At 46.7% G+C, this 22636-nt stretch overlaps 1 protein-coding gene across 2 annotated transcripts; it reads right to left on the reverse strand.

Annotated features, from left to right (window-relative positions):
- Positions 1-2870: 2870 nt before the first annotated feature.
- LOC124478243 (rho GTPase-activating protein 32-like) lies at positions 2871-20692 on the reverse strand. 2 transcript variants are annotated; one of them, XM_047036459.1, is made up of 22 exons: positions 20561-20692; positions 16831-16944; positions 15713-15821; positions 15491-15603; positions 14956-15040; positions 11466-11552; positions 11178-11315; positions 10963-11055; positions 10691-10813; positions 10362-10439; positions 10098-10179; positions 9816-9965; positions 9608-9710; positions 9340-9484; positions 8915-8997; positions 8610-8717; positions 8153-8298; positions 7821-8034; positions 7574-7719; positions 7308-7382; positions 6440-7114; positions 2871-6218 (listed from the first exon to the last, which is right to left on the reverse strand). In XM_047036459.1, the coding sequence occupies exons 2-22, from the start codon at positions 16917-16919 to the stop codon at positions 3976-3978; spliced, it is 5085 nt and encodes a 1694-aa protein (XP_046892415.1). In that variant the 5' UTR covers positions 16920-16944; positions 20561-20692; the 3' UTR covers positions 2871-3975. The 2 variants fall into 2 exon arrangements, with proteins under 2 accessions (XP_046892415.1, XP_046892416.1); XM_047036460.1 differs by lacking the exons at positions 14956-15040; positions 15713-15821; positions 16831-16944; positions 20561-20692 and having other exon boundaries at positions 2873-6218; positions 15491-15565.
- Between the last annotated feature and the right edge of the window lie 1944 nt (positions 20693-22636).

A 22636-nucleotide genomic window follows, 5' to 3' on the forward strand; every position in this document is an offset into this window, starting at 1 on the left:
AAAAGATCCATTCAACCCAGGCAGGAGGGCCAGAGTTACCTCTTTTTCAATGAGTAGTTCATCAATTCAGCGTGACATCCCTGTCTTTACAATAAAAACATGTCTTGAATACATAACTTATGTTGTCACTTGCATTTCATATGTTAAATAATTACAGCAAATCCTCATCTTGTCCGCCCAGCTGTGGCGAAAGGAAGCTAATAATAATAATTGCTCCTCACGTTGTTTACTTCCTTATTTGTGTTTCTATTTGTTATACCCGATTGAAGGGACATGTCAATCAGCTTACTATAATCAAACATCCCAAAATCCTTTGAAGAATGGAAGAATGGAAAATAAATGAAAATCCGATCAAATTATTCAAATGGAAAATAACGAGGGTTTCCTCAAGGAATGTGATATTATTTATCCTGCACTGATTGGTGAGCACTGCTTGCCATAGGCATGCAGATTGCATGACCTTGTATGTAAATACTACTAAGAAGTCCACTGTACAGTCTATAGTAGGATCACAGGGTATCATATCTCAGTCTTCATGTTAATTAAATCTCAAGCACAGGTCAGTTGAATGTCATTTATTTTCCGCTTCTGCATCAGGATCACTGGCTTGTTACTGACCTAACCATAAAGATGTGATTCCCCACAGTGAGACCTCATTTTACAGCCATCAAGTGTAAATGCAGTGATAGAATGAACTTTCACAACCTCACTTCAGGGACTACACTGGGATCCAGTGAATGTTTGCCTGATAGTGAGTCAGAGATTGCATTTGTTTTGGTCTTTTATTTTATAGGGAACAAGTGACTCAAGCACTTAACCTTTGTGGATCAGACATACATGTTAAGAGATCCTGAGGGAGGCGTAAAACAAACATTAATTATAGGTGAAACCTTTTAATCCACCTCTCCATTTTTTTAAAACCCCACACCAGCTAACACCAAATCATTGGGGCCATAGCCAAGTGCTTAGACTGCAGTCACAGGTGGCTAATGAATCTCAAAGTAATTAATTACCCTTTGATCCAACATCATTTCTATTTATTTATTTTGTTGTTTCTACGACAAAGATGTGTCACCTTAAGGTTAAGAGCAGTGCTGGACATGGACAGTAACCGTAAAACCTATGATGGTCATTGTATTGTAGTTCTGAAGAGCACATATTCAAATATCAAAATAGAAGCAAGAAAAATAAAAACCATTTCATTTGCAAAGGTTTTTGTTCTGGTGTAATAGGTCCTTACTGTATAAGGGCTGATATTCAGTGAAGAGGTTTCTTTGTAAATCAGGCCTAATCATTCCATCTTTTAATCACCTAGCATTGTTTCTGTTCTCCCGCCCACCCTCACCTCCACACACTCTACACCCAGGGAGAAAGCAGCTGATTGCCTCTTCTAAAACCAAGGTCGCTTCTTGAAAGGATGACAGAATTTTTTTCTGGTTCCTCTGTCCACGACCAAAACTCCTATTTCCCACTTCGAGCAAATGCTGTAGAAGGTTGCTCTTCACTAGCTAAATCACTTAGCCTTTATTGTTGGTGAAGTGATTGCCAGATGGGCATTGAGTTCTATAGCTTAATAGAAGAAGAAAAAAGCCCCATACAGTAACTCAGTAGAAGAAAATTGTCAAAGACAAAAGACAATCAGATACAATACAAATTTACTAGTCCTCCCAATTCTCTTCAAGGCCAAGACAGCATGTCTATGAGCTGGAGTGTCTTCTACAGCAGAACAGGATGCTGAGCCACTAAGCAGTTGTCTGTCCTAGACAACAGTCAGTGCCATGGGACAAACATTACAGATCACCTGGCTGCTGAACGGGTCCTACTGCCTTCTGTTGCTACCAAGCAGGCACAGCCTGGCACCAACATTCTTACAACGCAGCACATCTCTGCATCTGGAAAGGGCCAGCTGCTCCTGAATAATCCTCCAGGTAGGTGAGACTTTCTACCCTTTCTCATCCTTTTATGTCAGCCAAAGCCTCTACCTTTTTCTTCAATGAGGAACTTGGGGGGGGGGGGGGGGAAAGGACAATTCAACATCAATGTAGCAATTTTCTCCCCATTTAATTTGTCCCTTCTGAAAAGTGAGACTTTAACCTCAACCTGAAAGGTAGCGTGTCCCAAATGCATCACAGTGTCCAAAGGGCAGATGGCTGTCTGGCAGAGGCCACAATTCCCCTCCAGAAAAACTGAATAATAAATGCATATCTTGCTCTGATCCAGCACCTTCAATAGAGAAAAAGATTGCTCTCGTTGCAAAACACTTTGCTAAAAGCCCTTCTCTTTCTCAGGTCCAGTCTCCCATAAATAATTTGCCTTCAACCTTCACATGCATAAAAATTGCAACTTGTTGGTTATGAGAGAGAACAGTGAAGGCACGCCTTGAATGTCAATGGGGCGATGAATAAACAATGGCTGGCTGCTCTGGGAGCGATACTTAGCTGACAGGAGACATTTCTCCAACCCGTCAAGTCCCTGTAATTGTTTCTGCCAGAGTGCAAGGCTCCCAGTCAGCTGTGAATGGAGGCCAATCAGATGGAGACATCTTTACATAATTTTCCTACATTCTCAATATACGGAGGAAAGTTATTGGTTGTTGGGAGGTCCATAGCCATCTTATTTGTAATAGGATGACAGTGGATGCTGAACTGGGACATAAGAAATGTCCCATAATGCACCCTGACATGACTGAAATGTGTTTCTTCTGCATCTGAGTCAGAAGAAAATTTACATTTGGATATTCTGACTGCTTTGTGTATGTCATCACAAAAACAGTATAGCATCTGTATACATTATCGGATATAATAAGAAGTCCTTTGATACCTTAAATTGTTGTGTTGTTGCTGAAAAAACATGATTGGCCACTTCCCTGTGATACTACAGTGCCCTCCATTGGTCACTATTAACAGGACTATGGGTGTCACTTTGAAGTGACGTCTTTGTTCATTTCTCCAAGACTTTAAAAGCCAATCGAGAAAACATTAAAAAAAAAAACCCCACTGTTATAGGATAAGATTTTATTTTCCAATCCCCTACAAAATATAAAGTAACATTAAAATGTCTTAGCAGTAATTACATTAACATTACCTTGTGTCTTTAAACAACACAATAAGACAAAGCATATAATCAAGATTTGATGTTATTAAAACTAAAACAAAGAAATGCATTGTAGGACACACCACAAAGCTGTAAAGAAAGGGTTTCCTTTTAATGGAAAGAGCACGTAATATTATCTGTTCTTTCACATTGAAAGCATATACAGTACAACAATACAACAATCGTCAGTAGTCATAGTTCTCCTTGGTCCATTATCTATTCATAATATGAGTGCTTGTTGCGTGACTGAAAAGTGTGAGTGGATGTTTTCTTAGTATCCCCTATTGAACTTAGTAAAGAAAACCTACGTGCTAACTAAACCAACACCATCTTTAGTGGATTTGTTAGAAAAACGCAACAAAAAAGGAGCTGTATAAAGGTCTAAATTGAATATCCATCTTTGATACTGTAACCCCTTAGAAAGTGCATGTTTTAAAAGTAACCTTTAAAAATAATCTAAATCAACTACATTAGCAATAATAAATATTGGTAGACACTCTGGCTAAGAATATTATTGCTTTAACATGAACAATAAGGTACATTAAAAGGGCATTTGCTCTGGGTTAGATCATGTGAACTCTTTGTCAAATGACAAACCCCCATCCTGTCCCTGTACTCCCAAACCTTTGGACACATACTCACAAAACATGACAGCCATCCATCCATACTCAATATAAATAACACCAGCTGAGCAAATCACTAATCACTGCCACTTCTCTGTGGTCTTTTTAACAGCTTATGATATTTTAATTTCACCCTGTATATATGTATATATGTATATACATATATATACATATGAGTATCCCGGCAATCTAGTGAGGTATGAAAACAAAGCGGTGTGCTCTGGCACAAACAGAGTGAGGATGAGAGGAGCCAGGACAATCACTCAGCATAGACCCCCGCTTCTGGCCTCAGGCCCGAGTGTGGAAAAGCTCCATGGCCCAAGGCTTTCGACAGCAGTCTGTGGCTGTGAGGAGACATGCAACCATGGGCAGGGAACGGGCCAGCCAGGACTTTACCAGGCCTGGGGGCTTTGGCTTGGGAAGCTGGGTAAAACCCCTCCAGGTTGTCGTAGTGTGTTGGTCTAGATTTGGTGCTCTGAGTTCTTCTGTTGGGCTGGGTGGAGAACGAGCCAGGGAGGTCTGGTTCCAGAGGGGACGTGGCGTGGTGGTGGTGGTGGGGGAAATGACGGGGCTCCTTGATGCTCTGAGAACGCCCCGGTCTCCTGTGAACGACGGACTTTGGCCTGGCTGAGTGGGAGTAGCTGTTGACAGCGTTGCCCATCATCACCCGCTCCTGCTCCCGCCCCCGGCTCTGGCTCCTCCCTCCCGGCTCCAAGCTCCTCAGGTTGGAGCAGCTCCTCTCTTGCAGCGAGGGGACCTTGCGTAGCTGCGGCTGGCTTCTTTGGGGCTGGGAGGGGCCCTGTCTGGACTGGCTTCTCCTGGAGACACTCTCCCTCCTGGGCTGGGCTGGCTCCTCACTGGGCCAGTTAGCTCTCTGGTGTCTGGTGACATCTGGCTCGGCCACCTGGTGTCCTGGAGGGTTTTGGGACGCAGCCCTCGTGTCCTGCTGGCTGTCTACCCTGTCGATGGAGAGGAGGCAAGCATTCCCTGGATCTGACCTGCTCCTGGTGTGCATGATATCTCTGCCCCTGTATTCTCTCTGGGGGAGGGGAGGGTCCAGCTTCTCGTAGGGGGACATGATAGGGCCCTGAGACCTCTGCCTGGTTCGGTTCTCCTGTCTGATTGGCTGATAAACTAGTCGATCAAAGCCTTCAGGTTGGCGGGTCTCATAGATGACTGTATCTCTGCTCTCCATCAGGACCTTCCTGTCTACAGGAGAGACCAGGTGAGAAGGGTACGGATAGTACCCAGGAGGTGCACTGTCTCGAGTGGAGCGCATGGTGTAGGACTGGCTGTGTCTGATCCGATTGGTCCGGTAAGGGTCCACATAGTAGTAGGACTCCTCCGGAGGGCTGACGTCTGCGTATGGGCTGTAACGGTACTGGACACGGCCATTCTCAAAGTAGGGCTGGACCGGAGGGAGGTCTGACTGGACGAGCCACGGGTATGGCTTTTCCTGGACGTAGAACATGGTATCTGGGGGCGCAACCTCAGTCTCGGCCAGCTGGACGCGGCTGAGCTGTGGAGCGTGGAAGGAGCGCGCCCTGCGGATGACTGGGTAGCCTACAGCTCGATCCTCCGGCCTCTGCCACTGGCCCGGCGGTCGATGCAGACCACTGGGGGACAGCTCGCTCCGGGGGGGGGCTCGGTACTGAGGGGAGGAGGGGTGGTGGCGGTCTCGCAGACCCATAGTGCTGTACACGCCCTGGGGCCCAGCCAGGTGGAGAGGCAGGTTGTCAGGTCGGGGGTAGTGAGGTACCCCTGCGTTGTGGACCCGGTAGTGTCTGTAGGCCTCGGCTTCGGCCAGCCCCAGAGCCCTCTCCTCCTCGGGGCTGTAGCGGAGGGCAGAGGGAGGCTGAGAGGGACGTGGAAGAACCTCCTCCAAGGATTTCGGCATGGAGGCCTCGGACAGAACTGAGCGGTAGTTAAAGGCTGTGACAAAGTCAGGGTGGGTGGGGCTCGGAATGGGGGCGGGAGCGGACCCGGAGGGACTGTGGTAGATGGGCGCCATATGAGGCGGAACAGGCCCCACAGCCCCTGAAGGCCTCTCTCTGGCCTCTCTCTGGCCCCTCTCTGGCCCCTCCAGGCCTGCGGACGGGACTGGACTCACAGGAGAAGTGAAGTTTCTCTCAGGGCCCTGTATTGTCTCTGGGCTGAGGTGAAGAGGCAAACCATGTGCAGGGATGAAGCAGCTGTGACCGTCTGTATGAACGCTAGGCGAAGCTAACAGTGGAGCAGCTGCCGAGATCGGTGGTTCGGTGAAATCCTGAGGCTGGGCATGGAGTTGGAGGACAGAGGGTCGAGGTGTTCTGTCCTGCCTGAGCGGGGGCTCCTGTCTCTGGGGAGAGTAGCTGGGTGTCTGGGTGTGGGCGCTCCGCCTGGTGGAGCTCCGGCTGCTGGCCTTCTGGGCAGACTCGGCGAGGGCCAGGGCCAGCTGGCGGGCAGCACTCGTCATCGGAGGGTGAGGAGGAAGGACAGACACTGAACTCACAAGTCTATCTCCTGGGGGGGGATAAGACAAACAACTCTACAGTATGACAGGACAAACAATGCTATGATAAAACATGATGAGACAAGACACAGAGGCTTTGATAAGAAACTAGCTTAAAGGTAGATCGATTCTTATCAACCTCTAAAAAATGGATTTAAAAGTTCAACGTGTTGCCACGATGCACAAGTTTCTAGATGATCATAAAATGCATATGATGTATTATGCGACTGACCTGGTTCTGGCAGGTTCTGTGCAGCCTGGCTGTTGTCAGTGAGGGCAGAGACCTGGCTGACGGTGCTGGGGGGGCTGGGCTCTCTCCCCCCCCTCCCTGCAGCATGATGCAGCTCCCGTGGGGGGGAGGTGGAGGGGACAGGTGGGGGAGAGGGGGAGGCGGCACCTTGGCAGCTCCTTGGCTGTCCGACCCGCACATCTGCCTCGACCACAGGGGGGGATTTGGAGGACTTGCGTCTGAGTTTGGGGGAGAGAGGACGCGGGGCTTTCACACGGACGGGAGTGACATCAGGGGACTGGCAGCTGCTGATGGCGTTGTTGGCGGATGAGATGGGCTCTGATTCGCTGGAAGCCCCTACCCTCCTTCTCCATTTGACGCTTTCCTTCCGCTGTGGGCCGGGAAACGCTGTGGGCGGGCTGCACTGGAAGGACATGGGGTCAAAGTCCAGGGAGGACATGCCGGGGTCAGGAGGGAAGAGGTCAAGCTCCTCTTCTTGATGCCGAGGAGAGGTGCATGCTGGGCCACGGACGGTGTCAGGGCTGTTCTGAGCCTCCTCGGTCTGGTTGCTATGGAGATGGCCTTTGGCCCGGGCATGCCGCAGGTCATCCTTGAAGGCGGCGGAGAGGGCGTCGCTGGTGGAGCGAGGGCGAGAGGGGTGGTAGCTCTGAGACTCACCTGGGACAAACACACACACACAGTTGCTATTATTGAATGTTGAGTGATCTTACTGTCGAGCAAACAGAGAAACATGTACAGCTAAATGTGCACTTAGTCAGAACTGCTCAATAATCAGTACATTTACCCAGGACAATCAGTATATCTAAATACTATACGTTATATATACAGTATACACTCGCAATTATCGTACCTTCCACATTGTGCAAAGAGGTGAGAGATTCTTCACTTTTAGCAGACCTCAGTGTTCCTCCATCTCCTCTTCCACCTGAATAAGAGCACATCATTTAATCGAAAGATTTAATGAGAACCCTAGATGCAGCGCAAAAGGCACTTTAACAGACACATTTTCATGGTTCATTTGCACGGCCCTGATTTGAGCTATTTTTGGGGAGCAGGTTGAGGAGTGCTGGGGGTGGAGGTGTGGGGGGGAAGGCAGCCTGCCGGCGGAGGGCTGACCTGGCAGAGCCATGCTCTTGATCTCATTGGGCTCGCTGGGGTGCCTCTTCAACTTGCGCTTGGTCACGGAGGACGACTTGCCCAGGTGGAAGAAGGACAGCCAATTCCCCACAGGAGACTTCTTCCCTTTACCCTGAGTGCGCTTGCTACAGACACGACATGACACACCGTCACTATCCCTATGACAGGCACAACCGGAGCCCCATCTCTACAACAGTTTGTCTGTCACTGCAAATAGGAAACCTACCTTTCCATGGGCAGGTCAATAACGGTGTGGAACCTGCCTTGCAGAGCCCCAGGCCCCTCCCCCACCTCGATGTAGTCGCTGTGAGCCAGGCAGGGGGTGGTGACTGGGGAACCCAGCTGGGCCTGGGTACGAGCCTGGGCCTCCTCCAAGGACAGCAACTTGGTGGACGGTGAGCTCACCATCAAAGACTTGGGCCTGGAGAGAGTGTTGTTGCCTGGAGGTGGAAAGATGAGCAAGCATGTTTGAATTCATGGCGCACCGCCGTACATGACCTTCCCCCCTAACAACATGCCTTTCTTTTCCTCTCAGAAGGGTGATGAAGGCTGCCCTACCTGCATTGTCCCGTATCACAGAGTTGAGTTTGGGGCTGAAGAGTGCCTCAGTGTTGTTGAGGATGAACTCCACCACCACAGACTGGATCCGTACCTCCATGAAGGCAGCTGTCCCGCTGAAACAGGCCGACTCGATCTGCCTGGACCTGGGACACAGATCCAGATACAGCATGGCCTACTTTCTCTGCAGGATGCCTGCTGGGACACGCCCCAGTTCACCACTACACCAGAACACACAGGACTCTCGAAAGGCTACATCGAAACTCTCCAGTAAGTCAGATGTGGGATACATCTTCAGATACGATGGACAAACAATCACACAGAGAGACATTCACACAGTAGAATAACAACAAAAATGGGTCTGAAATAACATGACACTGTTCTTAACATACCTTACTGGTAAATTCAATGACAAATATATACTTTTTAATGGTTTTAGTTTAGTTGAAATCATTACCTGAGCAGGTTAGGTGCCCAGACGATGGCCAGGTTTTTGGTGTGCATGTTGGTGATGGGGCTGAACGTGGCCAGGTGGGACAGATGTCTCATGAGGAACTCCAGGGTCCTGTGGAACAGACGTTACTAAGGATCAGACTGTACAGGAACAGCTCACAGCAATGACCAGCAGGTGGCATCACACCACCACAGTCTAACACTCATCGCCTTGGATCCCATTTCCTAATGCGGGACTGCAGAGGGAATTATTATGCGGAGCAATGCCCGTTTCGTCCATTAGGGTGCGCAGTGAGTCGGCTCACTGACCTGTAGTGGGGAGGGGGGAGCTGCTGGATGACGTTGTGGATTTTGACCAGCCTCTCTTCATCGGTGGCTGCAGACACGGCTTCCTGTGGAGACGAAAAAACAAAAGGAGGTCGCTGAACGAGACTGATAGCGAGAGAGAGGAGACTGCTCTCTCCTCTACTGTCGATCCCCCCCTTTTAACAGCTATCTTCACTGAACCCCTGGTGTGCTGAAAACCTTCTGCCGCTTTCCGAGGGGAAGCTTTCTCACTCGTTATTAGACGGCTTATTTCGATGCCGAATTTGGGTCACCAGTTTCCCGTGTGAACACCCCTTTTCTCTCACGGTTTATCCAGAGCTAACTGGGTCATTCAGCATACAGTACATCCAGCAGCTGGTTCTTGTTGATCCAGAAGCCCAGCCTGCTGCGAGGGACCTGCTGCTTACTGAGAATCTCTCGTAGAGCTGGTAGGTGAGAAGCGGATTGGGCAGCTCTCTGAAGTACAGCTTGCACAGGGAGCCCACAGAGTGGATGTCCTGCTTGAACACGTCCCTCGTCAGGTCGGGTATCTGCTCCGAGTCAAACTCATGTCTGGGAGGAAGAGAGATGAAAACGTCACGTTCCGTTCCATCGGCCTTCTTTGATTGTCAAACACTTTACACATAACTTATGGACTGTATACTGGAGGTGACTGCTAGACTGGTGGAAACTCACCTCAGTTTCTGGATGTTGGAGGAGATTCCAGAGAGGCGATACATCCCATCGACCACCCCATGCTTCTCTATGAACTCTGTACAGCTCCTTATCACCTGGGGAACTGAAGGAGACCAGGCTGTTAGAGACAGCAGAGAACACCTGTCCCTCCACCGTAGCAGTAAGGTTAACGGAGAAGAGTAGATGCCCTGCAGGGTAAGAGACTGACCCTCATGACCCGAGTTGAGGAGGTGTTCCCCCAGGTCACAGCCAAACACCCTCTCCCTGAGTATCCCACGCTGCCTCAGCTTCTGAGGGGGAGGGCGAGACTTCATGAAGGTCCTCAGAAACGTGACCAGCTTCCCGTGCTTCTTGCACACTAAGGGGACGCACACACACACTTTGGCATTACACGCTTCAGTCGCAGAGAGAGTTGGTCATCCATTATTGACGAGGAGCAGAGCAAAGTGGAGCTCAGTGTTCAGAGATGGAGAACAGTAGCCCCCCCTACCTGGTTTAGGCACAGAGCTGGAGTCACAGTGGGGGATCTTTTCACTTATCAGCTCCACACAGTCACAGGGGAAGAATCCAACCTGCAGAAAAAGAGCGGGAAAAAGAAAGAAATGGATAGTAATTCAATTAGTTGTGCTACAGATATGATCTGAGGGCCAGTAAGTGATAGTCAGCCTGCTATGGGGCGTGGGATGCAAAATATATGTCACTAGAGTGAGGGCACTGACACATTTAAGTGATGCACCCATGGAAGTAGTTTTACCTGAAAGCCATGTTTCCCTCTCCACCAGCCTGTGTCTTCTTTAGGAGGCATGTCGATGACAGACACAATGTCTCCGACCTAGATAACGCAAAATACAGAGAAATAGCAAACACACAATTCTGAGTAGGAGAAGAAAAACACTGGCCTTTTTATACACGTCAAAATAAGAGAAATGAATGTTATTTTTATATATATTCCTGGATTTTTATTTGGGATTTTGACAGCCGATCATAAGATTGGGATGGATAAAGAGATGAAATTGAGTTTAAAGCATTCCCTAATGCCCATAATCCACTGTGCAATAATCCCCAGATTCCTAGAGAGGTCACCTCAAAGGTCAGCTCGTCGGTGGCCTGGGCAGTGTAGCGCTTGGTGACGTGGGCGGCAGCGATGGCAGGTACGTTGATGGAGGCCTCTTCAGCCACCAGCAGATGATTCCCCTTGTTGTCGATCTGGGACCAAAGACACAGTTTGGTAGCAGCGAAAACAGCACAGTTTACAGGGGTTAAGAGAGTGGTACTGTCATCTCTGTAAGAGTGACCACTGGGTTAAGAGAGCCAGGTAGAGGCAAGTGGAAGAACGAGAGGACAGGATAATGTACCTCCATCCATGTGAGAACCGGCCCACAGTTGATCTTGTTGTCGGCAATGACAGAGAGACGGCACAGGTATGCTGACAGCATCTGGGTCTCTGTCTGAGAGTCACACAGCCAGTCCAGACAGAAACAACATCATCACAGAGCCAGAAAAGGGACTGGTGATAGTACTATATGAGGATGTTTTGATCATAACAGTGGCGGGATATCCGATGCGGTACCTCTCCTGTGTCCCTCAGTGAGTCCAGGCGAGGCAGTTCGGAGAGCTGGGAGAAACGGCGATCATATATGCACAGGTGAAGATGTTTATCCAAAACACGGAAGTCCTCATAAGAACGCTTCACCAACCAACTCCGGCTCTGAGAAACAGAAAAAAGAAAGAGGAGAGAAGAAGAGAAAGAGGGAGAGAGGCCTTTTAGACTGGATTTCAGAAAACAGTAGCAAAATCTATTTCACATGCTCCAGAAGCTTCCATGGTGTTAAGTATCCTGTACTGTCCTATACTGTACCTGGCAACCTATCTGGACCAGGAAGTGCAGCTCCTTGGAGTCTAGACCACTCTTCTGCCCCTCACTCTGCTCTTCTGCAAAGGACAGCTACAGAGGAGGAGGTACAACAGGAAGAGATTAGGCTCGTCTTCAATAATGGATGACTACAACACACAGCAACCTCTCTCTGCGTTGAACCTACTGTAGCGTACACAGAGAACATGATGTACACCTCGCCTGTCCATGAAATCGTAAAAACCTTCTCCGTGTTCAGAATGTTCTTTTTCACATCTGCAATTCCTTCTTTAGCTCCGCTAGGTTTAAGCGGGCTAGAAAGTTGTGGACACCTGCCATGAGAGGGACCTGATAGGGATTGAAGGTGGGTGGTAGTAGGCACTTTCCACACTGTGACTCTGCAAGTTGGCGTGATGGAGAATCTGTTTTCACCCCCTGAAAATCCTGCAGTGGAAAATGTATAATAGATAAGGTACTGAGATAAACCCCTTGGCGGTTGGGTTGTTTTTGGTACCTCCTCCTTTCCATATCCTCCATCCCTGGACACTGTAAACTTCAGCATAAGGGATGAGATCAAAGCCTCCAACATTTGGGGGAATAAACTGACATGGAAACATCAGACTTCAAAAGGCCTGCAAGGCAAGGGCGGCTCATGCTATTTATAACTATTAACCGCTAATCTAGATACAGATGCAACAAAAGTGACCCAATTTATCCACCAGCGCTTACTAGCACTGCAAACCCAAGAGCTCTTCCAAAGACATGCACATAGTTAAGCACTGTGAGTTCCAGTAAACATGATGTTAGGAAGATTCCAGCGTTCTGCATGTCATTAAGATAAGAGAGAAAGAATCTCTGGACAAGAAGAAGATTAGCCTAAGGAACGATGGAGACCATGTCGCTTGAGGGTGGACTGTTAGGGGGAAAAAACAAGACCAGAACTAAGATAGTCTGGTGGTTTGAACAACGGAGAATAGTGACTTGGCTACTGGTTAAGCTTCACAGCACTGTCAGTAGTGCCGAATCCCTCGGCCGTTTCCATCTGTCTCAAAGTCTCCATCTGTCTGCATGAAACCATATGGTACCCAACAACTCTTATTACATCTCCCTAGAACAGCTCCAACTGAAAAACAACCCCCCACACAGAGCAACAACTCAACCAGATAAAAACATGGTGGCGCCCATAAACTACTCAATACACATGAGAACTTAAAAAGATACAAACGAACACAGAGCAGCATCAGTACACACAGCAGATACCTGCCAGTCCTCACGCCTTCCTCACGCCCTCGATCCTGTGCTATCCCTTCCAGAGACTCACAGCTGGAGAGGGGGTGCAGTCCAGGCTCTCCAGGCACAGCTCACTAAGCAGATCCCTGCCCACCTCTGGTAGCTGGGCTTAGCGTTGAGGAGAGAGAGCTGTCCCTACATGTGCCTTCTGCAGCAGTTGAACAGGCTCTGCTTGCCTTCCAGTGAGCTCCAGGTAATAAAACGCTGTTTCGGGTGTTTGAGGCAGCTATAGACTCCACATTATGCATCCTCTGGTCTGTTATTACGGTGAGGAAGCAGAACAAATATAAATAGAAGCTTCCCGCTGATTCTATTTCCCTCCATTGCCCCTCCTTCTCTCTCTCTCTCTCTCTCTCTCTCTCTCTCTCTCTGTCTCTCTCTCTCTCTCATTTCCATCTCGTCCTTCTTCACTCCCCAACTCCCCCCTCCCTCCCTCTACCTTCCTTCATTCTCGGGTGACTACAGCAGCTTGTACTCACAGAAGCCTAACTGAAGGAGACAGACCACCATTTCAAACAGTGCCCTTTAAGAGAATGTAGGTAATCTACAGCAAGATCAGAGTTTGTGTGTGGTGTGTGTATATGTATCTGTGTGTGTGTGTGTGTGTCTATGTGTATGAGAGAGAAGGGAAGTTGCAGGAGACATGATATTCTCTCTATGCTGGTCCTTTGTGTGTGTACTATGAGGAGCATGTGAGTCATGATGAGAGGAACCACAATAACAAAGACACACACACACACACACAGTGGGCCTATTTCCTCTCTGGGAGAGGTCAAGTGATCACATCACAACACTATTAGAGTAACTGATCCTAATGTATACAAAATTTCAGAAGATACTGGAAAGCATTCTATAATTGTGTGTATGTGTGTGTGTGTGTGTGTGTGTGTGTGTGTGTGTGTGTGTGAGAGTGTGAGTGTCAGTGTGTGTGAACACTATGTTCTATAAGTGTCAATGTCAGGCATGGCGGGCTTCTCCCTGGAGTAATATTTTCCTCTCAGGTCTAGCTCATCTTCCCTCTCAAGGTCACAGAGACTGCTGTGCTGTCGCAGACACACGGCCAAAGGAGCTTGTGCTGTAGAGGCTAGGCCACATATTCTATTGAAGCAATGGAACACTGCCCATCAGCTCTAACACATACTACACGGAAATATACATGTACAAGCCTGCAGCAGTGTATGTCATAGCATGTGAAACTCCCCTGACTGCATGGACCAATGAGCAGGGGGTGAGGTATAGATTTACTGCTGCTCTCTGCTGGCTTACAAACAGAATTACATTGAAGTTAACCAGGCGGCAAAAAGCCACTTTCACAAATGACTGAGTCAAGTCTTCCGCTTGACTGCATCTCATTATCTCCACGGCAAACAAACTCTTACTCTTAGTCAAACTCCTGTCCTGATGGACCATCATTGGCAAGAGGAAGACTGCATATACACAAACGCGACCTTTTAGGCCTCAAATAACCTTATGTCAAGCTTTTTTTCTTCATACCAAAATTACAAATCCTTGGCTTTGTATCACAGCATCACTGGAGGGCATAAAGCATCTGTCTAGCTAAATTTGTCCCTTCCAGTAACGTACTAAGAATTCTCTCCTGCCCCCTTCTGGTTCCTACCAACATCTACAGTCCAAATGTCTGAAAAGAGCACTTGGCCAGTTATGGAGGCTCCTGGGGGTGGACTGTCCAGGAACACCAGTGAAAGCTCTTTCCCTGGTGGCCAGGATGCTAATCCAACTAAGACTGTGGATCCAGGTTTAATCTGACAGGATTAGGGTAGCATGGATGCTATTTAGTGGATTAGCACAAACATAGGATGAGGCCACATAATTAAAGAGGAAAATATAATTCGAAACAGCATTTAGGATTCTGTGAAATATCCACTGGGTAGGATTTTATAATAGCGCAGTGTTACATATCAATTGGTGTTTGAGTGCTCGACTCAAATGTCAGATAAAAACTTGATTGTTTACGGGCAGGAGGTCAGGCCAGGACGTAGGGCCATCAGAATGCATTGCAACATACTGCTCATTCTATTCCTGCGTTCCATTAATAAACTCAGTAATTTGAGCAACAAATCTACTAAGTAATACATGAACGTAAGCCAAAGACAATTACCCAAACATAACTCAGCCAGGAACAATAACTCCTGTTCTCCATAGAATGTCTAGATGAATGGATGACTGAATGCATGAGTGTCCTCACCTGCACACTGCCAAAGTCAACAGTTTCATAGTGAAAGTGGGCACACTCTGCCAGCCTGGGAAAGTGCCCTCTGGGAAACGTCAGCCTGAACATAAATACAAACAGTCAGTAAGCTAGCTAGCTAGCTGCTTCATCAGTATTCTAATGGCTAATATACTGAGAAAAGGGAGAGCAGGGGAGAGAGCACAGAGAGAGAGAGAGAGAGAGAGAGAGAGAGAGAGGGCGAGAGAGAGAGAGAGAGAGAGAGAGAGAGAGAGAGAGAGAGAGAGAGAGAGAGAGAGAGAAATAAAGGGAGAGAAACCTGGTTAAGAGTCTGAGATGAATGGAAGGTCCACAAAGAGAGATGTCGAGCAAAAGCAGCGATAGACACAGAATGGTCGGAAAAACGTTGAGGCATACACGGAAGAGATAGCACTAAATGACTAGTCTGCCTTTGCCTCGCCCATCATTCATTTTACAGTCCTTTCATTTTATTGCCCTGGTTTACAGCCCTGGTTTACAGCCCATAATAGCACGTTGCCGTGGGAACACCTACTTCTTCATGTTCTTGACCTTCATGCTGGCCGTGCTGACGCAGGAACGCAGGGGGGCCTCGGCAGGACGCTCTGTGACCTCATCACTCCTCGCCTGTGCCGCGTGGGTCAGACGCTATTCGATAAAACGGAATCAGAGCTGAACCACACTAGCAGAGGGAGAACCACAAACCATGTCAATACTCAAATCAACCCCAGACACTAAGGACCGTGTTCTTTAGTACCGTGGATGGGGGTGCCTCTGAAGGCTGCTTCTCTGCTGGAACATCGGAGTCTCTGTTCCCCTCCAGGGGGGATGTGTCTTCACCCAGGCTAGGACAGGGTACCACAGTCCTGACGGAGAGAGGAACGAAGGAGGGAGGAGACAGAGGGAAAGTGAACAGGCATCCATACAGGGCTTTCAAAGACCTCCACCAGGGGGAGCACATGAAAGGCAGTCATATTCCCATCATGTTTCAGGGTCTCCAATCAGGACATTGCACCACCACTGTGCACTGACAACATTTGGTCCAAGCAACAGTGTTATGTAGATGATTGTGTAGTCAGTGTTATCAACAAATTATTGATCTAAGTAGTTAGTGTCTAATACACAAAAGAATGCACAAAGTCTATACTCAGCAAAGACAGCAGCATATCTCACAGGGTGAGAGCAAAACTACCCTTACAGCTTTTGTGTGTGTTCATGTAAGCAAAGACTTCCCTTTGAGAGATTCACCAATGCAGGCCTCCCACAGGGGATAACCTGACTAAACCTGCAGCTGAAATATGAGTCAGGGCTGGGGGGAGAGAGGTAAATAGAAAGAGGGAGAGAGAGAGAAAGCGAGAGAGACAGAGAGACAGAGAGAGGGCGGGTGGGGGTGGCAGACAGAGAGAGCGATCCATTCAGTCTAACTTATATCAGGGACAATGAGGAGGAGAGGTGGCCTCAGATTTGTCCTACCGGTCACAGTCACAAAGGCCAAGTGATGCAGTGATTCAGCCTCATAGTTGTCCTCTGAGATCACCAGATAAGGATGGCAATATTGCCACACTAGAGAAGGGATCCTGTAGATCTAGGCGGGACAGCTCAATCACCCTGGAGCCTGAATACAGTCTAGATTTGATGAGGATTATCATTCTTACCCGTTCAATTTGATCTTCCTGCTTTACGCTAACATTCGCCCACATCCTTCCCACTCACAAATGACCTCACACAATCACATACGCACACACACACACACACACAATCACATACGCACACGCACACACACACAACAGACCCTGAATATGCAAGTACAGTATAATCATGAGCATCTGCAATGTCCTGATCAGCTGACGCGCTAGCTGTAAGAGACTAACTCACCCTTCAAGGACGTCACCACTTCCTGGTTCTCCCTGGAGTCCTGAGACAGCATTCCCGATCACCGCGGCAACCCCACAGCCAGCCTCCATGACACTGCCTTGCTGCAACAGCCGACTGACGAGGGAGAGGAAGAGAGAGGGAGGGAGAGGGAGGGGGCGAGAAGAGGAGAGTCAACCGTTAGAAAGAAGCATTCAGGCATTAACCCACTCTTAGCTGCAGCTCACTCTCAGTCCATTCCATTGTAATGACCTGGGGGAGTAATCGCTGGACGAAAGAATTGGCTGAATCTTTCACCCCCGGTAGTAAATGGTATCAGAAACTCACGTCCATCAACATCACCATATACTGTAAATTAACTGAAGAAATGCAGATGACAGTTGATTCAAATGCCTCCCTTAGACACTTGTCGTGCGGCCCGCCTCCATTCCCACATCCAGCGTTTACCCCTGCTTCTGGAAACATCCTTACAACCATGATATTCACAGTGTGGAAGGCCAAACAGGACTTCCTATGTCCACATTTCCTTGTCCTGCACCGCCAAGCAGAAGCTCTTAGCCATTGATACTGGGGTAGTTTTGTCTCTTCCTTTAGAGTGTCCCACTAATCACCATGGAAATGTCTGGCATCGAGAGCGGTAGTAGATACATCAGCTCAGCCATTAGCTACTAGCATCGCCGCTCCCCTGTAAATCACTGGCCTACGGCCATGGAGCGGTGCTGACTGGGTTCTACACAGCTGCCTGACTCAGCAGAATGTGAGCCACCAGATACACAGGCCGAACCAGCCCAACTCCACTCAAGGACATTTCATCTCTCCAAAGGCTGCCGTGATCCCACTACAGGATACCCTGGGCCGACACAATCACAACAACTCGTACTGCTGGCGGGTGAAGAGTAAGGCTGTGGAGAAAGACATCATGTTACATCAGGATTGTTTTTACATAAAGTCATTTTCAATAATGACTGGTGGGTGGAGTCATTCCCAGAAAGGCAAGAGAGGAATTGAGGACAAGTGTGCATTCTTATTTACATTTAGTTATTTAGCAGACGCTCTAATCCAGAGCGACTTACAGTAAGTACAGGGACATTCCCCCGAGGCAAGTAAGGTGAAGTGCCTTACACAACGTAATTTGGCTCAGCCGGGAATCGAACTGGCGACCTTCAGATTACTAGCCCGATTCCCTAACCGCTCAGCCACCTGACTTATTTAGTACGATATAGCTTCATTATGCCAGTGACATACTCTTTCACAGTCATCTTATACGGTAAAGGACAGGTTGGAACCTGTGAATACAGAATTATACCAATACATAAGACAAAAAATTGTAGTTATTAGTTCTAAGGATTAGGTACACATAAATGTTATCCTAAGTAGTGTTAACGTAGCATGTGAATCTAAAGCCTTATCACAATGTATCACAATCTTCAACATTGCCTGCATTCTTTTCCTGATAACATTTTGCATGGTACAGTGTAACATCTGACCTTGGGAATCACGCTGAATAAAGAAAAGAAAAAAATACATTTCAAAATGCACTACATGCTTGTCATCGTGTTCTGCATACAAAATAGTTAGGCTAGTTACTGCCAGTGTAAGGAATCAAAGTCCATTGTTTGAACCTCAAGATGACTTACTGAGTAACCCTCCTTTAAGAAACATTGAATTTGAGAAGAAATGTCTGTTCCCAGCCACCTAAGAAACTCCCAAATCCTAAAGCGTAAACCATCCTTCTTTGAAAAGTGTTTGTCTAACAGGTCAAATCTTTCAAAGAGAAAATGTGAACATTAGGTTGACGGCACAAACCTCCCTCCAGAACATTTCATTCATAAATGTATTTAGGCTACTTGTGATGTTAAACGACATGTGTCTTACTGTAGCTGTAAGAAATCACACATTATATGGATTTAGAAGTCACAAATGATATGGATTTAAAAGGCAAGAATATGTATCTGATTCTGATGGCCTATCGGTTATATTTAAACTGGTTGTGTATGTACATACTGAGCTGCACAAGACATGTGTTGGTTTGACAGGGAGGATGTGTGTCTGATGTCAAGAGAGAGAAGCTGCAGAGCTCTGGCTTTGACGACTGATAGCCTACATAGTATTCCAGGAAAAGTAGGGCAGCCTACGCAATTCTGTATGCTGTTTATGAAACCTATATTAGCAGTCAAGGATTGCTGTTTAAAACCTATGCCTGCATGTTGTTATGTAAAGCAGCAATTCATCGGACCAAGCCTGTTAGCCAGCTACCAGCACACCTCAACTAATGCATTTTGTACAGCAAATACAAGTAGGCCACAGGCGGAGATAACAAATCTGTCACAGATGAAAACCTAAAAACGGGGCCATGGTGGAGGAAGAACACTGAAATGTCTGCTGGGTAAGTCAGAGTCCAGGTGTTCACTCCTGGTGTTGCTGTGTGCTGTTCTGGGTATGGCAAGCGGACTCCACCCTTACAGTGGAGCTTACCTCCCAGCAGGGGCCAGCATGGGGGAGGGGTACAAGAGGAGGGCAGGTTCTCATCAACAACAACAACCATGACTCCATGGGTTCCATGAGACACACCTCCTCCTCTGAGTGTCTGACTGATCCATATCTAGCTGAAGGAAACTTATTTCTCTCTCTCCGCTCTGGAATGCTGTCAATACAGCTCGGCGCTACGGAGGAGGCCGGGGGTTGCCACGGCAACCTCCCCACATACGTCGTGACTGCGCCTCCGTTCCGGAGGGGGAGCCGAGGCAGGAAGAGGAAATTAAAACCTTTAGCCGTAAACCTTTGACCATCCACCCAGACAACTGCATACCTGTCTGCAGCTGGAGATATCTCCCCAGCTCATCCCTCAGAGGAGCGTTCACCTTGTCTTTGTCTGTGTGTACCACAGTAGACACAGCACACAGGATTTTGTGGTTGAAGGCTAGCCTTCTACTATTTTCTTTCTCAGAGGAAAGAATCATCTGATGCTGTAACCTGCTTTTAACCTACAGTAACAGACAGAGATTAATTTTGATTCATCTGAATGAGGTTATGTACATCAGTCTGTGTCCCGCTCCAGACTGTCAAGGACTAACACAGTACCCCACACTCTCAACACAGGCCACAGACATGTACCAAACACACTGTATCTGTGTAAAACACATTGTAATAAATGTGTAAATTAAAAAATTAGTGTAAATTGTCATCATGCTTCCTCATCATGGGTTAACAGACTGGCATTGACTCACCTTTGACCTCAAAATGAAGTAAACAAGATCATCCTTGGCAAAACGAGGCTATTGGCACATTAAAAGATATGTTGAACTAGGAGTGTTAAGAACAAACATCCGCAAATGAGTTGCTGTTTCTTGAATTTAATAGCTGGAGTCTAAATTGAGTACATGCAAAAACTAAGTGAACCGAACACAATAAATGCATGTGGACAATCGATAGCAATTCGGCTAAATTTGTAGTGTTCCTGACATCGTAGGATGCGGCAGAGACCCCATTATAATTTATCAGGGGCGTGTTGAAAATCCATGCGTTAGAGTACATTAAATGATACTTGCTAGATAGACAAAGACGAATGCCTTCAAAAACATATGCACAATCTATTTAGGTTGTGTTACCATTCAGATGTCACCGCCAATGTCTCTGAGATTATACAGAACCCAATAGTGAGGACCATGTAAAATAACGCTACGCAGCCATAGCCTTTTAAACTAGACCTTAAACACGGGATGACAAAACATACCTTTAACTGCAGGAGGGATAACACGCTTCTCCCCTCTCCTTTAGAGTGATTCCTTCAGCTCACCAAGATGTGGAACTGCAAAGAAAACAATTCTGTTCTCTCTACCATCGCACTGCGAAGTTAACTTCACGGTTGCACGAAAGTCCGAGGTATCCAGGATAGGAAAGCATGTTCAGTTCACAAGAGCGCCACACAGCTGATAAATCTGGTGTGCTCTGTGACTCTGCATCCGACACCGCGTGAACGAAATAATCCACGCGTGCACGCGAAAAATATAATGAATTATATTTTGGTTAAAATAATGCCACACTGTCGTTATATTTCTACCAAGCCCTAACCTTATCCACAGTAGAATAGATGGAATTGATTCTCAGCAATGTTGTCTCTTGTCTACAGCTAACTACTTTAGCAAACATAGCTGTTTACTGTGGAAATCATCAGATGAAATTTGCTGCAGATAATGACATCATTCCTGTGTCCATAAAAATAGTTAAGATGTCATAAGAGTTTATCAAGTTTCACGTGTGTGTAGGCCTACTGCTTATGCATCATCTGTTTTGTTTGGTTATAGAAGGAATTTGAACATGGGTACAACGGTCGTTGTGATTACATGCCTCATTCAAAGCAGATCGTCAGTCTCTAGTGTACCAGGTTAAGTTGGCTAGTCACCTAGTCTTCGAATGGTGTTAGAGGGGATATTCGACTTTGTAGTTGTAATTAACGTGTTATATTGTTGTTTACATAAAATCTTGTCTATAAGTAGGTTAATATCTCAAAGCCATAACCCAAAGCAACTCCTTGCACCATTTAACATGGACTATCTACCCTACACTTACACCTTGTGTCAAAGAGATGAAACTGCACCTCCACTCTTCTGCTTTAGGCTACAGTCACAAAGAAAGACCTGACACTCATTTCCACTTTTCATGTTTTTATTATATCAAAATACAAAAATTTGAGAGGAAAATTGTACATGGGACTAAGCGTTGAAAATGATATGATGATATGAACACAACATTTCTGCCAAACTCACAGATTCCATAGATAGGTCATAGATCATGCGATGGATCCGGCCTCCAGAATGTATGCCACCAAACCTTTCTCTCTTGACCGGGCCACTGTCTCAAAACTACGGTAAACCTCAGACTTTCAGTCTCCACCCACGCCACAGACGGCATTCGGCCAGCGTGTTTCTGTTTATTCCGAAGATCGAAGTTCTATGGCAGTTGGACATGGAGTGAGTAAGACATGATTCCAAAGAAAACGGAATTCTATAGTTAACAGTGACTAACGGAAAACATACAGACTAGTATTTTACATAAGGCTTTGGTACAGCACCATACAGTATGAGTTAATTGCAACAAAAATAAAAAAGAAGAATCTGATCATGAAATAACTGACAACTTAAAATTATCTGCGGGTTATCATTCTAAAATAGACAAACAAGTAAAAGGTGTTATGTGTTTTCACTTTGAAGTATTTACATATGAACAGTTTTCCATGTTTCAATTAAAAAGGCATATTGAAACTGATTATGCGCAAAACACGACATTAAATGCAGAATGTAAACGTGATACAGCACAAAGTTCAATGGGTGAAAATATGCGATGAAATGTTATACATTTTCTTCCTTTAAGCACAACTGGTTTGCTTGAATATGAGCATTTGCTAAAACAGTCAAATATGTAGCGCTTATTGTAGCCTACAGTAATAATACATTCTAGTTTCTCAGTGCTGGTACACATGGAAAAACAGAGAACACATAAAATCCTACATATTCAATTTTCTGATCAATCTCAACCAGGTTGAATGTTAATGACTGATTGTGTATTGTCTCTACATGCAAGATTAATACAATAAAAATAAATTGGCTCTAAGTTTCATCCTATTTTCACCTACTGATGCACTAAAAGCTTGTAAGCAGAAAACAAAAACTAGATCGAACAGTACCTCCAAAGCAGCCCTCTTGTACACTACATGTTTTAGTTGAAGAAGCAAAAGAGCCCGGAAGACAACAGTACATCGAGTTGTGAAATCCTACATGGACAATGTATCAGAAACAGTTTTTCAAACCAT

This window comes from Hypomesus transpacificus, chromosome 15 (assembly GCF_021917145.1).
Source record: "Hypomesus transpacificus isolate Combined female chromosome 15, fHypTra1, whole genome shotgun sequence".
In the NCBI taxonomy this organism is placed as follows: Eukaryota; Metazoa; Chordata; class Actinopteri; order Osmeriformes; family Osmeridae; genus Hypomesus; species Hypomesus transpacificus.

Coding starts and splice junctions, on each gene's coding strand:
- LOC124478243 (XM_047036459.1), bottom strand. CDS start 16,919: ATGGAGGCTGGCTGTGGGGTTGCCGCGGTGATCGGGAATGCTGTCTCA. Junction 15,604..15,712: donor CAGAGGCACCCCCATCCACG/GTACTAAAGAAC, acceptor TTTATCGAATAG/CGTCTGACCCACGCGGCACA. Junction 8,299..8,609: donor TGGGCACCTAACCTGCTCAG/GTAATGATTTCA, acceptor TCTGTGTCCCAG/GTCCAGGCAGATCGAGTCGG.